Here is a 13789-nt window from a genome sequence, read left to right on the forward strand (position 1 = left end):
ACAAATGACGTTTTCAAATTATATTTATAAAATTATGTATTACATTAAATCCCTAACTTGAACAGTTTCTATCTTAGTTATTTGGTTTTTATCGTCAACATTAGCATGAGTTGCTAAATGCTGCTGGAACAAAACCGACTGAGTAAATCCCTTCCCACATAGTTTACAAATAAATGGTTTTTCCACCGAATGGCTTCGTACGTGGACTTTTAGGCTACTAGAACCGGCGAATCTAAAACAAATATACGTTCAATGCTGAAAGGAGAGAAAAAAAAACAAGAATTCAAACTTTTTTCCACAAATGTTGCAGACGTGCGGCTTTTCTCCAGTATGTGTTCTCATATGTCCGGAAAGATGACCGGAAGATGTAAATCCTTTTTTGCACACACTACAAATGTGTGGTTTGTGTCCCGTGTGAGAACGTGTATGAATTATCAAGGTTTCATGCCGACTAAATGCTTTTCCACATATATTGCAAGAGTACGGTTTTTCTCCTGTGTGAATACGCTGATGAATGGTAAGAGTATTTGACCCTGCAAATGCCTTGCCGCAAGTCTGACATACGTAGGGGCGAGCTCCGGTATGAGTTCTCATATGAATTCCAACATAGCCGGACTGTGTGAAACTAATGTAGAAGGGCAAAAATAATATTTAATCATATAAAATTTACACTATACATAAATTGATACATGTACGTTAAAAACTGAAAAATATAAAATTTTGCTCAAATGGACATATTTTTTTTATTAGCATTGACAGGATGATTTAGAGCACATGTCTCATATTGAGGAAGATTGTTTTAAGTTAATAATGAATAAAATGTTGTCATAAAAAATTCCAATTTTGGATATCGACATGTTTGAGGAATAACGACATTAGCACTTAAAAATATTTAGCTATAATGACCTTGGGTATGGAATAGTTACGAATTAAAGTGACCGTTCGCTATTTCATTTAGTCAATAATGTAAAATCGACATTTCTAGTTACGGTGGTAACATCTGCATTCGCACAGTCTAAGATTTGGTACAAAAACAGTAAAAGGCACGGGCTTGACGTACCCAACAAAAGTAATATACTTCATAAAAAACTGAGGATGTTTTTTTGCAAAATATAATATTTGGCGTTCATGTCGTTCTGCCTGGAACGCGTCCATATTATTAGTGTTTAAAGTATTATGTTTAAACTATAAATTATAGAATTTTGTTAAAATACATACCCTTTTCCACAGATAGGACATAAGAAAGGTTTTTCACCGGTGTGAACACGTAAATGTTTTTCCAAATTGCAAACTTGCGTAAATGTTTTCTGACACACTTCGCAGGTATACGGACGTTCTCCCGTATGTGACCGAATATGAATTCGCAAACTTCGTGCCTAGTTAAAATAATTAAAATTAAAAAATGGTACAGCTCTTCGTTGGTTATTTTGAATGGAGACTTTTATACACATCGGTACGAATGCAATAGGTTACAATGGCAGTACTTATTAAAAATATCTCTAAAACTTGACAGCACTTCAATTTTTTTTTCCTTTAAATGAAACTAAAATTTCTTGTGATACAAAAACAATGAGCAAGTCAATTAACTCAAAAACAATATTCGTCAAACAGTTTTAAGCTAAAGCGTAGTGCTTCTGTTTTCAGACGTTTCCAAAATTAAGTAATTAATTACTGAACAAAATAAAACATCGTCAAATGTTAACCTCTCTTCTGGAGCAATAATCGCTCAAACGTTATATGTAATTCTTTTTTAACACACTGTAACTTATTAACATGCAAATTATTAAAACATAAATTAACTTACCTCGACATATTGCTTGCCACAAAAATCACATGATAATAATTTATGTCCTGTGTGATATTTCATATGCTTAGAAAGACTAGATGCCCATTTAAATGCTCTTCCGCACACGGAACATAAATGGGGTTTGCCTGTAATATTTCGCAATTCACCAGTATGTTTCTTTTTATGTTTGCTCAGATTAGAGCTCTCTGCAAATGACATATTGCACTGATCACACTGATGCGGTTTCTTGTCAAGGTGAATTTTTAAATGGCGTTTTAGAATTCGAGATTCGGGAAAACCTTTGTTGCAAACGTGACACACGTGGTCTAAATCTTTTGGATGAGACATCATGTGAACCTACAAGAAAAAAAAATTACACATGTTTATGAATATGAATCTGTTAGACAGGCGTGCAAGGTACTACAATAAACTTGAAAACATACTTTTAAATCAACTTTTAAAGCGAAAGATTCGTCACACTTTGTACAATGATATTTCAGTTTGTTGTTGATGTCGTTTTCAGTCTTCACCACATCGATACCTTCAACTTCGTTTGAGGGTTCTATTGAATATAAATCTTGTTTTACCTTCAAGTACTTTAAATTACATATTATACTACAAAAACTTGTCTATTCAATTCCTACCTCAACAACACCGCCATCAGTTTCGTTATAGGTAACAAATTCGGCTGTTATTCCTTCTTCAATTACCACATTAGCTATGTTATCCGGAAAATGAAGTTGCTCTTGTAATTCTTCCTTAGCTTGCTGTTCAGATAAAGTTTCAGATAATTGTTGCTGCAAAAGAATGGTTTTGTTATTAACACTTTTGCGATCGTCGATTAATACTATGTTTTTTAATATAAAAAAAATCGTTATTAAATTTTATTATTAAAAAAATACAAGTGAAATTTGAATGTTTTCTTTACTGTACGGTCGTGATTCGTGAAAGTATTGAAAAAAAAAACATGAAGTAAAAGACGCTTCAAAAATAAACATATTCATTTGAAATCAAAGAACACAAATATGAAAAAAAAAAGAAAAAGAAATAAAAACTTTCTTTAATATGCATAACCGTAATCTTAAAACATTCAGTGTCTGTAAATTTTATTGAATTGAACACAAATTAGCAATATCTGTTGATATTTTTTAATTTCCATTGCGGGTCATATTTGTATTCTTTGATGACAGCTCTGATCACTTTCAATGCAAAGAAACATTTTACCAAACATTATAAAATGTTTATTTCAACAAATTACCTGAAAGTCTGTACTGATATACTGACGTAAAATATTATCCGATTTTTCACATTGTTGTTTGAATGTATAAGCCCTGCTGCACTGTAGAACACACTGTACACACATCAGATTGGGCAAACCATCTCCTTCTTCCACCTTGAAATATTAAGTTCTGTTATACAGGGTTATTATTGTAAATGTTTCTAACATCGTACGTGGCTGTGCGCTTTACTTAGCTGCGCCGCTAAGCCAACTAGATGTTAGAAACATTTATAATAACCCTGTATTTATATCGAGCGATCAAATTAATTTGTAATCGAGTCATCCATGGAATTGAATCCGTACCTATGTCTTTTGCGATTGGTACAGCATGTCGAGATCTAACCTGCGTTTCAAGCTGTTTATTGGAGCGTGGAGTTCAAGTAACCATATACGATTTCGGATAACTTGATTACAAATTAATTTGATCGCTCTATAGCAATGGTGCATAACAAGCTTGACATGAATTATTGAAAAAATATTTCACAACAGCATTAAATGTCCTTTGTCTTTATACCTTAATTGTAATGTTTTTAATTGTTTAGTTACATTAGAAACACTCCAAAAATTTAACTCGTCTTTTGATACTGTACTTGAGAGATTTGTACTGAGAAACAAATCTTGCAATTAAAGAAGTTCTCAGTTTAGAATACACCTATTGTTTATTTGTTTTTTGCGGGTTGAAGTTTTTTATGAACCTAAATGTGCGAAAATATAGTGGAATATTAATGAGTTTAGGGGTCACGATTGTGAATTGTTATTTTCCTGAGAATTGTCAAGCATCCTGGCTGGCATAATCATAATTGTACAGGATTTCACGAGTAATAATAAGCCCGACGGAATTGAAAATACAACCCACAATACATTTCCAAAGTTAACGTGGATATTTGTTTTTTGATTAAAAATACATAAGACACAGTTAGCTGTGTAGTTTCGTAACTTTTGACGTAAACGTCACTCGCTTGGATAAATGAAACTGAAAAAACGAAATTTTTGGGGAAATGTTTATTGTCTGCATAAACGCGCAACGGCAGAATCATTTTTATTACATTCGCCATAAATCACTATCATGTCTGATTTCTCATCATTCAAATACACTTTAATCGACGTCAGTTGTGACAAATAAAATTATTGAAAGCAAAGCCATCATGAATTCTTAATTCTTAAAATGGCCACATTAACTAAATGAATTATTATTAAAAGAAAAATAGTTTATTAAATAGCTTTTGCTCAGAAATAACTTACTTAATTCCTCGTCCACAAAAAAAAATGTTGTTGAACATAATCCAATTAGTGTAGGTTAGAAAAAACTACCAATCTTGTTTCAAAAAGTTATGATACAAAAAAGTAATATGAACTTGAATTTTCAAGTAAGAGGTAGGTTTGGACATGATTTATAAGATTTTTTCAATTTTTTCAACTTATGTGTAATGGTTCTCAACTACTCATTACAATTGCAGAATCATAACTACAGGAATTATATGAGTAGTTCCATGAACTCATATCTTGTTTTTTAGATCATGCAGAATTATATAATGTCACTGAGAACAGTTCTTGTAATCCTTATTTGTGTTATTTTTTGACACTTCTCACAGTTCACTAGATGACTAATCAATTATGCAAAATTACTATAAATATTGTCATTTTAAATTTACTTTAACTTATGTAGCATAATGTATATATTACCTGAACTGAAGCAAATGAAACAAGCATTTCATCAAGACAAGCACCAAACAAAGGTCTCATATCTCCCTTTTCTGTTAAACAAGCCCTACAAATCTTATCCAGTCGTAAAGGAGCTGTTAAATACACGCTCATATCCATTGCACTATAAATTCAACCAACACAAATTCTTAAATGCACTGTGAATGATAAAAGTTACACAGTCTTAACTAATTCACTTGTCTTAAAAATAAAATTCTAAGTATTCACTCAACAAAATCACATTTTGTACATAAAAAAGGCATTCACTTGTTTTGGCATTTAATGTTGACGAACCAATGTGCTCTAGCAAAACCCTGAAATTTATATAAAATTAGGAGTAGCATACACAATATGCCTAAAGTATTACCTCTCCTGTTATCACCGAAAATACCTACAACACTAGTGATTTTGATTTTGTTTCATGAACCATAATGTAATTGCTCCATAAACATTTCTTTGCGCAAATCATGAAAGCAAATCCTTTGATGGTAAATTAATGTGCTATTGAAAATATTACAAATGTCAAAAAATTTGTAAGCGGTAGCAGGTATACCACACCAAATTACAAAAAATAGTTCAGTGTAACTTTCTAACTCCTAACCACAGTTTTCGTACTAAACTTCAGTTTCTAGAAATTTGTAAGCTGTTGCTGTATGCTTTGCGCTGATGCATATAATTGTAATCGTGTGTAATTTATTACCAACATTGACATGTTTTGCCTACTGTTCTCCCTAGAATTTTAACCAAAAATTCCCTAGATTGCTCTGGTTTCTGTGAGAAATCTTTTTCAAAATGTTTACTATATTTTTATTTATTGTCCATTGTACTTGTAGCAGTTTTACACTTTAGAGTGTTTTCCATGCTGTATGTTGCAACAGCGACAGTACAATTTACCAATATCGATACAAACCTGCCCGCATAATCATGTTTCCAAGTGCTATTTGTAATGGCCAACAATTCTTGTACAAAATGAATTTTGGAAAAAGCATTGCTCAAAATATTTACTTATTTTAATTACAGTTATAGTACCTACTTATAATTTTTAATGACCTTATTACGTATGATATTTTCTGTGATTTCTTTGCCGTGATCGTCCAAACCGTGTATTTTAATGTCTGGATGTAATATTTTTTCCAATAAATTTCTTTGGCGTTTAGTTTGATAATACGTTTATCAGTCTTTGCATATTTAATATAAGAACGAGATTGGGTAGGTGAAGTTTTGAGAATAAATTAATATTTGTATGTACAATAAAATTAAAGTAATTCTAGTGAATGAAATTAGGTAGGTATAGTTAACTTCACATGCTACTTCATTTTGTTTTGGTTTTTAGATAGTGTTAAAAACAGCCAAATAAAAAAAATATTTTTTTTCCAATCGATGTCTTAAACGATATGTTTCTCTTACAAAAGCTGGTGTAAAGATCCAAATTAAGATAAAAAAAATTAATAGTCTCAAAACACAAATAATAAAAGAAATAAAAAGCCAAAAACATGTATTAAAATATATTTTTATAATTCTCTACAAAAACTTCAGTGTAATTGTTCCGTGTATCGTAAATAGTCGGGAAATGTAAGAAGTGGAAATAAATCGGATATGGAATGAGGAGTACATTTACTAAATTGGACCCTTTGGAAAAACGTGTACATATTTAGTTTATCCACTTTCATTATGAAAAAAAAAAGAGTATTTTGTACGTTGGGTAAAAATTAACAGATCCCACGTTGTAAATTTATGATTCAATTAATAAATTAGGATATCACAGATTTCATAATGAAACTGAACAATAAGTAGTGTGATTCCTTACGTCTTATAGAAAAAACTTCGAGATAGTCGTAAGAGTAAAAGTTCCAGTCAAGTGTTAACGGTCCCAATCAAAATAAACGTTCGTTTAGTCCATGTCAAACATCAAACTGTAGAAATAAAAATTTCATAAATACGCCTTTTTATTGTTTTTAGTAAAATATCACAGTTCAAACACGCAACTTACTCCATTCTCATTTAAGACTTTTCTTCTAACCGTTGGCGCTTTCTGTTATGATCTTGTCTTTCTTCGGCTTTTAAAACTTTGAGCCGTACGCCGCAAATTTCGGATCCGTGGAGTGTCTAATAAGAATCCAATTATTCCTGCTGTACAAAAACAAATCATTGGCAAGTTCTTACTTTTATAGCATTTTCTGCAGACTCAGTGCTAGCATATTTTGCAAATCCGCAGTTTCTGTTATTTAACATATATACGTCGATTAAGTTGCCGAAGCGGGAAAATACATCTTTCAAGACGGAATTCTGTGGAGGACTAGGTGTACACACGATAAAACACCTGCGAAAAACAATAACCACTTGTAAATTAATTACTCGGTAAAAATAGTAGTCTGTAGTAGAAATGCTCTATTTTTCTGTAAATTCTTCAAAACAGAGTTAAAATTAAATATAATTGAACCTTAAAATTCATACGCGCTCATTTGTTTACACATCCATTGATAACGAACCACGGAAAAAATTACTCGATCAAAATACTCGAATGAAAAACAGTAAAAACTATTAATATTAGAACAGAGATTGTAAAAACTGTAAAGTTTTTATCCCACAAAAACATTTTCACTCGCTCTTTCGTTTCAATTGATGATTATTCCATGAATGAAGTGTCAAATTAGGAGTTAGAAAGATGCAAAAATAAAGATTCGATTAAAGAAAGATCAATATGTAAAAAATGTTTATTTTAAAGAGTTCTATTTAGTACGTGGATTTCCATAACACCCGGCACATTTGAAGTTTTATAATTACTAAATTACTCTGCGAAAACTGAAATTTCACCTAAAATGTTATATTATCACGACGTGCTGTTAAAATTTTTTTACGTTACAAAAACCGATTCATTTTACTAAATTTATTGATTACAATAAAAAAATTACCTCGACATCGTCTCTTGATCCATGGAAGCTAAAGGTTGTGGATCAGGTAATTTGACATTGCACTGACTTTCTCCGTCTTTGGATATTGGTAGTAAACCCAGTTTAGCTTGCAAAATATCTGAAAATGATGGAAATGAAAAAATACTGTGTAGCCTACGTTACTTGTAAAATATCGTAGCCGTTATTTTTTAAATTTGTACGAATTTGAAAATAATAAAAAGTTAGGACAAGTATTTTGTTTATAATATCGTTGTTTTTAGTATGGACTATTTTTTAATGTCAACGAAAAATAAAGTTGTATATTACCAGGCGAAAGTCCGGCAGCCTGTATCAAGTTCGACGCTTGCGCTATTGTTTCCGCAATTTGAAATATATCTGCTTGTTTTTGTCGTTCAGAAGACGAAGACCTGCCACTGTCTAAATTCCGAAGCCCTTCATGATCTGGTTTGACAATAATTCGGTTTCCCGGTGGATATTCAAATCCATGTAACTTTTCTTTGGCATAAGCGGCCCACTGTGAACTGTTGTAAACAATAGAAGCAATTCCCCTATTCGGTTTAGGGCGGCCTTCCAATCTCAGATGACAATAGTCCAAACCTGGTACAATATCAAATAATTTCCATAATTGATCCTGATTAACTTGTGGGCTCACTATTGCTATTAATTTCGTATAACTACTTGAACTACTAACGTCTGGAATCGGTAACGCTGCCGAATTTATTTTATTAAGTGAACCCCAAGGACTTGAATACTTGTCGTCATTTTTTATATTCGATTTTCTGGGTTCTGCGAAAACTGCTTTATACTTTCTATCACAGCCTTCGAAAGCTGCAGCTGCATGAGAGAACCTGCAATTCGTGGACATTTCATGATAACATCAAACAACAATAAACAAATTTTACTTGAAATATTTAACGTAGGCAAAGCCTTTGCTCTCGCGGGTTTCTCTGTCGCGCATTATCGTGGCGTAGTCGACGTCACCGAAGATCTTGAAATAATCGTACAACTCTGAGTCCGTCATTGTTTTAGGAACCACCACAAATAACCTTTGAGTTTTTTCTTCCTCGTTTGAATCTCGTTTAGAACCCTGGTCACGACTGAAAATAAATTATAAAAGTTATAATTCTGAAAATTGTAAAGAAATTAGTTTTCTTAGCTAATTTCTTAACAAAATTATTTTTTGTATGTAAAAGAAAGCACAGTACTTGCACAGTAAAATGGTTATCATGATGGCAGTTGAAAAAAACAAATTAAATATACCCGCAAAAACGGAGAATGCAGAAACGAAAAGATAAAAAAGACTCCCACATTAAAATTACATTATTAAATTTCATACAGGTACAAATGATTGTATTGAAGGCAACGATGTAAAAGAAGCAAAATAAAAACCAAACATGTATAAAAGAGTGTGTTAAAGTTTTACAATTGGAGTGGCTGGACATATTATTAAAGGTGACATTAAGTTTAAAACTACGGTATACTCTTGATTTGATCTTGTTTGTTGAAACTTTAGAAGAACTTTAACCTTAAGATTTAACGTAAACCAGATTGCCACCTTTCTAGGTGTTTAACGTTTGTTGTGAAGTTTATGTTTAAGTATGTTACCATGTAGTGAATTCACGCCGCCATGTAATTCTCTCATGAGATTTCAGTTTCGTTGCGTAATTTAAAGTGAACACTAAAGATTAGGCAAACATTAGCCTTTGTCACCTCCATTTCTTCAAATTGTTTATTCCCGTCCTAACACGAAATACATATTTCTTTGAACTTTATGCAACAAAGAAAGCAACTTGATTAATTGCACAGTTTCTCGAACTTTTACAAATTTCTATAAAATGAAGTGTTTTTATATCGAACAATCATCACGACACCGTACCAATTTGTGTGTCTTATCTTAATATATTTTTACTTCAGTTTCAAACCTAAATAAAAATAACATTCGCTTCACGCGTACTACTGTTAAAATGAACAAAATTAAACTTAAACGGTATGATGTTATGAAATCTAGAGATCAACTCACCTAGCTGCTATCATCACCCTAATGCTTCTGTTTAAATTTCCAATACATTTCCCATTCATAGCTTCCATAGCTCTAGCAGCTTCCGATGTTTTAGAGTATTTAACGTACGTAACTCCTGCAATAACACAAATGTACAAACGTACACACGAAGACCAAAAATTCTTAATCTTCCATGCGAATAAATGTTTTCCAAACACTCTTATACACATCGGTGTTCTGGAAATCCATGTAAAATACATTTAACCACTAATAGGACTCGTTAAAATAAACATTTTTTTTTATTTATCATTTTTTCCGTAAATTCTTCAAAACAAGAGTTAAAATTAAATATAATTTGAACCTTTAAATTCATACCCGCTCATGTATTTACACATCCATTGATAAAGCACGAAAAAAAAATTACTCGAATGAAAAACAGTAAAAACTGTTAGTATTAGAAAAGCGATACTACTTTCTTCAAAAAACTGTAAAGTTTTTAGCACACAAAAACATTTTCACTCACTCTTTCGTTTCAATTGATGATTATTCCATGAGCGAAGTGTCAAATTAGCGACCCTAGAAAGATCTAAAAAGAATATTGAAACGTGAGTGTTCAGCCAATCAGAGCGCTTGATTTCATCCAATCCAATCAAAAATGTTTATCGCGATAAAAACGTCCTACTACTCCTGTCAAAAGTGATTAAAATTGCATGCTACTCCTGTCAGATTCTCAAATTGTTTTTAATAATTGTATTATAAATAAATAATTAACGTTAAAGTTTGTATTCTGCAATTAATCTTGTCAAAAATAATACGACCTAATTTTTTATATCTGATAAATTTCCCAATTTTCACTTAAACATTTTTACTTTTTAGACAATTTAACTCACTGATATTTGGGTATTTTTATTCAAAGATTAAACCCTCGAGCTAAAGCTCTCGGACCTAACCAGAATAAAAATGCCCAAATTCAACTCGTAACATTGTGAAAGCAAAAAGTTTTCGTAAAATTGAAAAATTTATCCGATAAAAAAATTAGGTCTTGTTATTTTATCTTCGATTAAATTTATTCCGGAGACTTCCATAACACCCGGTATAAAGTTAAAAATATTAAACAAATATAAACATGAACAAGACATGTAAAAAAACGACACGAATGTACATAGTTTGTTACAACTTGGACAAACAAAAATTGGGCTTCTTTTATTGCTTAATTTTTATTTAGATTAATTTGCTGAAAGTGTTGTTTGAGTGCCACATGTCTACAATTCATTTCCTTTTTACTACAATTTGAAATGAATAACTAGTATGTGGTTAAATGAAAGTTGACCGTTACACTTGTAGCATATTAATTTTTCAACTTTAAGTATTAACCTATTTCCGTGTCATTTTGTAAAAAATAACACTGCATAATTCCTAGGTACTTTTTATGAACGGTTTTTAAATAAAGCTCTGGCAGTAATGCGCAATTACATTTTTCTAGTTGGGTAGTCATAAGATTTAAATAATTTATTTTAACAACGGCGTTTTTTATTCGTTGCTTCGAGTAATTGTTCATAAGTCATTTAAAAAGACTTCAATTTTATGAAAGACAGTGAGGAAATGGCTAAAGTAGGTCTGTTATGGCTAACGGGACCTTTTGTTGAAAGGACATTACTGTTTATTTTATTATGTAATATGTTGGTTGCTGTATAAATATACATGATTTAAAAAATGAAAACAAAATAAATAAAGTATGTAATAAACAAGTAAAAGTACCTACAAATTAATCACAAATAAAACGAAAGGATTTTGTAATTAGGTAATGATGTTTTTAATACCTACATTTTCAAAATTCAAAAAGATAGTACAATATGCGATTTTTTTTTAATGTATTTGGAAAAAATGCACGCATAGGTATTTTACATAAGTTGCAGTCAAAACTAGTGCACAACCAAATCAACTTTTTACCAACACCTACATTTGAATACATGTTCAACTCTTTACCTTTACTTTCTCCAGTTTGTCGATCTCTGACTGTCCAAATTTCTTCGATACTTCCAAATTCTTGAAAAGCTTTCCGAAAATCATCTTCGCAAAGTAATTTACTTCCAATTATGAACAATCTCGAATTCGGAGGATCATCAAGACCGGAATTCATTGATGACCTTCTGTCATACTTATCAGTCATTTTCAAAAATGGTGAGATAATTTTTAATGATTGTTTGTTTTGTTGATGATTACGTCTTGTCAGCTAATAGCTATGCAAAACAGCTGACGCGATACATCTGGCAGAGGAATAAAAATGATCTGTTCACGAACACACATCTAATGTTCCACCAGTCGTTGCCGTTATTGACAAAGAAAACTTAAACTTTCTTAAACTGCTAAAACTATAACTTAACACACCCAAATCGTATTAGATACGATCTTGTTTCTGTGATTTTAAAAGAAAAAAAAACATCAACAATTCTATAACAACTCACTAGCAACGTGTTATACGTAATGCCACTCGTAATATCATGTACGCATGCGTATGTGCTCACTCGTGATGCAAAACCATCGATGTTCAATGCAAGCAAAGTTAACAGCTATCCCAATAACATAAATAAAATAAGAGTGAACGGAGAACCAAACGGTGGTAAAAGCAATCACCGTTTTGGAAGGAGTTTGGATTCACTCTTATGTTTCATTCTTTCATTATTCAGAAGTGTGTTGCATAACTAACACTTGTTGAATGTACCTTTTGAGTTATAAGAAAATTCACGGGATTAAATATCGCTTAATGTTTCATTTGTTGTTACTGTTCCAGTGTTCCAGTTTCCTACTGTATTTATAAGTCGCTGATTGCAGTCTGTAATTTAGAATAATAAAAAAATAGCTTGATTTGTATGATCCGATACTTCTGAGGCAAAAAACCCTCCTGAAGAACATCGTAATGATGATAAATAATGAACGACAATTTACAAATACCTTGATTTACAAGCTGTCTTCTGAATTAGTGAAATTATTTTAGCTTCATTAAACTAATTAGGTTAATTAAAGACGTACTTATCGCTACCTAATTTTGCTTTGAGTAGGTAATTTGTTAAATTATATTTATGCCGCATTAATATAAATGTGTTAAATCTTGATTTTGTTCCATATTTTCTACTATGTAGGTATACCTATCTTAGTTTCCTTTTTCCCGAAAAGATACGGTGAATTGAGAAATAAAGAGTTATTTTCTTTTTCAAAAATTTTTAAATAAAACATTTTTTGTTCGACACTGTCAGAATTTGAGAATTTTCTCCTATGTGAACGGATTTTGATAAATGTCACAACTTGTCAAAACGAAACGTCAAGCTAATTTTAAAGGTTTTAAGCGATTTGGAGCTTTTAAGGGGCTCGTCGAACAAAAAAACGTTGTATTCAACTCGTTCGTGTGTAAATTGGGACTTTTTTGACACTGGTGGGCCTTTAAAACGCGAGTGAAACGCGTTTTAAAGGCCCACCAGTGTCAAAAAAGTCCCAATTTACACGCAAACTCGTCAAATAAACTACTATTAAAGCTATGGCAAATAACTTGTCTAAAGTGAAAATAATGGGACCACCGACTCACCTACAGACTTTTCCAAACTGACAGTGTTACAGGTAGTAATGAGAAAAGATGTAATTACCGATTAAAGAGGTCGCAAATAAAGTTGATATGTATCTGTAGAGAGAATTATTTGTTTTAGATAAATGAACAATAAAAAATGTATGTAATGTTTATAAAAATATTCATTAAATTCGACATTATAATGAATCATTAGTTTTCTTTTAGAAGGGAGGTTACCTTACTGTATACCCTACAAGTACCCTCTCCCTCATAAAAAAAATAGCAGCTGAGATGCATATTATAGATTGAGATCAACTCAAGGTTGGATGTTTTTACGTACTTCGAAAAGTTCGAGTGATAAAAAATGTTTTCGATTTTCACGCTCTTCTGTGTAAATTGATAATAATTAACAAATAAAATTTCATCTTTTTTTTTCCAAAAAGCATTTTTTGTATAATAGAGATTGTTGGGAAAGGTGATTTTTTTGGCACATAGTGTAATAGTGTAAATTACATCATTTATGTTCCGATACGTTAATATGTGACATATTTTA

General features: G+C 31.5%; 2 protein-coding genes across 4 annotated transcripts; both read right to left on the reverse strand.

Annotated features, from left to right (window-relative positions):
• Window positions 1-5: 5 nt before the first annotated feature.
• Window positions 6-5449, reverse strand: LOC138132262 (zinc finger protein ZFP2-like). 2 transcript variants are annotated; one of them, XM_069049691.1, is made up of 9 exons: window positions 5134-5449; window positions 4749-5080; window positions 3045-3179; window positions 2431-2583; window positions 2230-2373; window positions 1805-2143; window positions 1219-1376; window positions 290-625; window positions 6-232 (listed from the first exon to the last, which is right to left on the reverse strand). In XM_069049691.1, exons 2-9 carry the CDS (start codon window positions 4884-4886, stop codon window positions 40-42), a joined length of 1596 nt encoding a protein of 531 aa, XP_068905792.1. In that variant the 5' UTR covers window positions 4887-5080; window positions 5134-5449; the 3' UTR covers window positions 6-39. The 2 variants fall into 2 exon arrangements, with proteins under 2 accessions (XP_068905792.1, XP_068905791.1); XM_069049690.1 differs by having other exon boundaries at window positions 2230-2382.
• Window positions 5450-6258: 809 nt separating this feature from the next.
• On the reverse strand, window positions 6259-12188 carry LOC138132275 (RNA-binding protein 45). 2 transcript variants are annotated; one of them, XM_069049706.1, is made up of 8 exons: window positions 11664-12188; window positions 9699-9813; window positions 8581-8775; window positions 7985-8526; window positions 7679-7796; window positions 6930-7086; window positions 6757-6872; window positions 6259-6679 (listed from the first exon to the last, which is right to left on the reverse strand). In XM_069049706.1, the coding sequence occupies exons 1-7, from the start codon at window positions 11845-11847 to the stop codon at window positions 6768-6770; spliced, it is 1416 nt and encodes a 471-aa protein (XP_068905807.1). In that variant the 5' UTR covers window positions 11848-12188; the 3' UTR covers window positions 6259-6679; window positions 6757-6767. The 2 variants fall into 2 exon arrangements, with proteins under 2 accessions (XP_068905807.1, XP_068905805.1); XM_069049704.1 differs by having other exon boundaries at window positions 6259-6872.
• Between the last annotated feature and the right edge of the window lie 1601 nt (window positions 12189-13789).

The sequence above is a fragment of the Tenebrio molitor genome, chromosome 5 (assembly GCF_963966145.1).
Source record: "Tenebrio molitor chromosome 5, icTenMoli1.1, whole genome shotgun sequence".
Classification (NCBI taxonomy): Eukaryota; Metazoa; Arthropoda; class Insecta; order Coleoptera; family Tenebrionidae; genus Tenebrio; species Tenebrio molitor.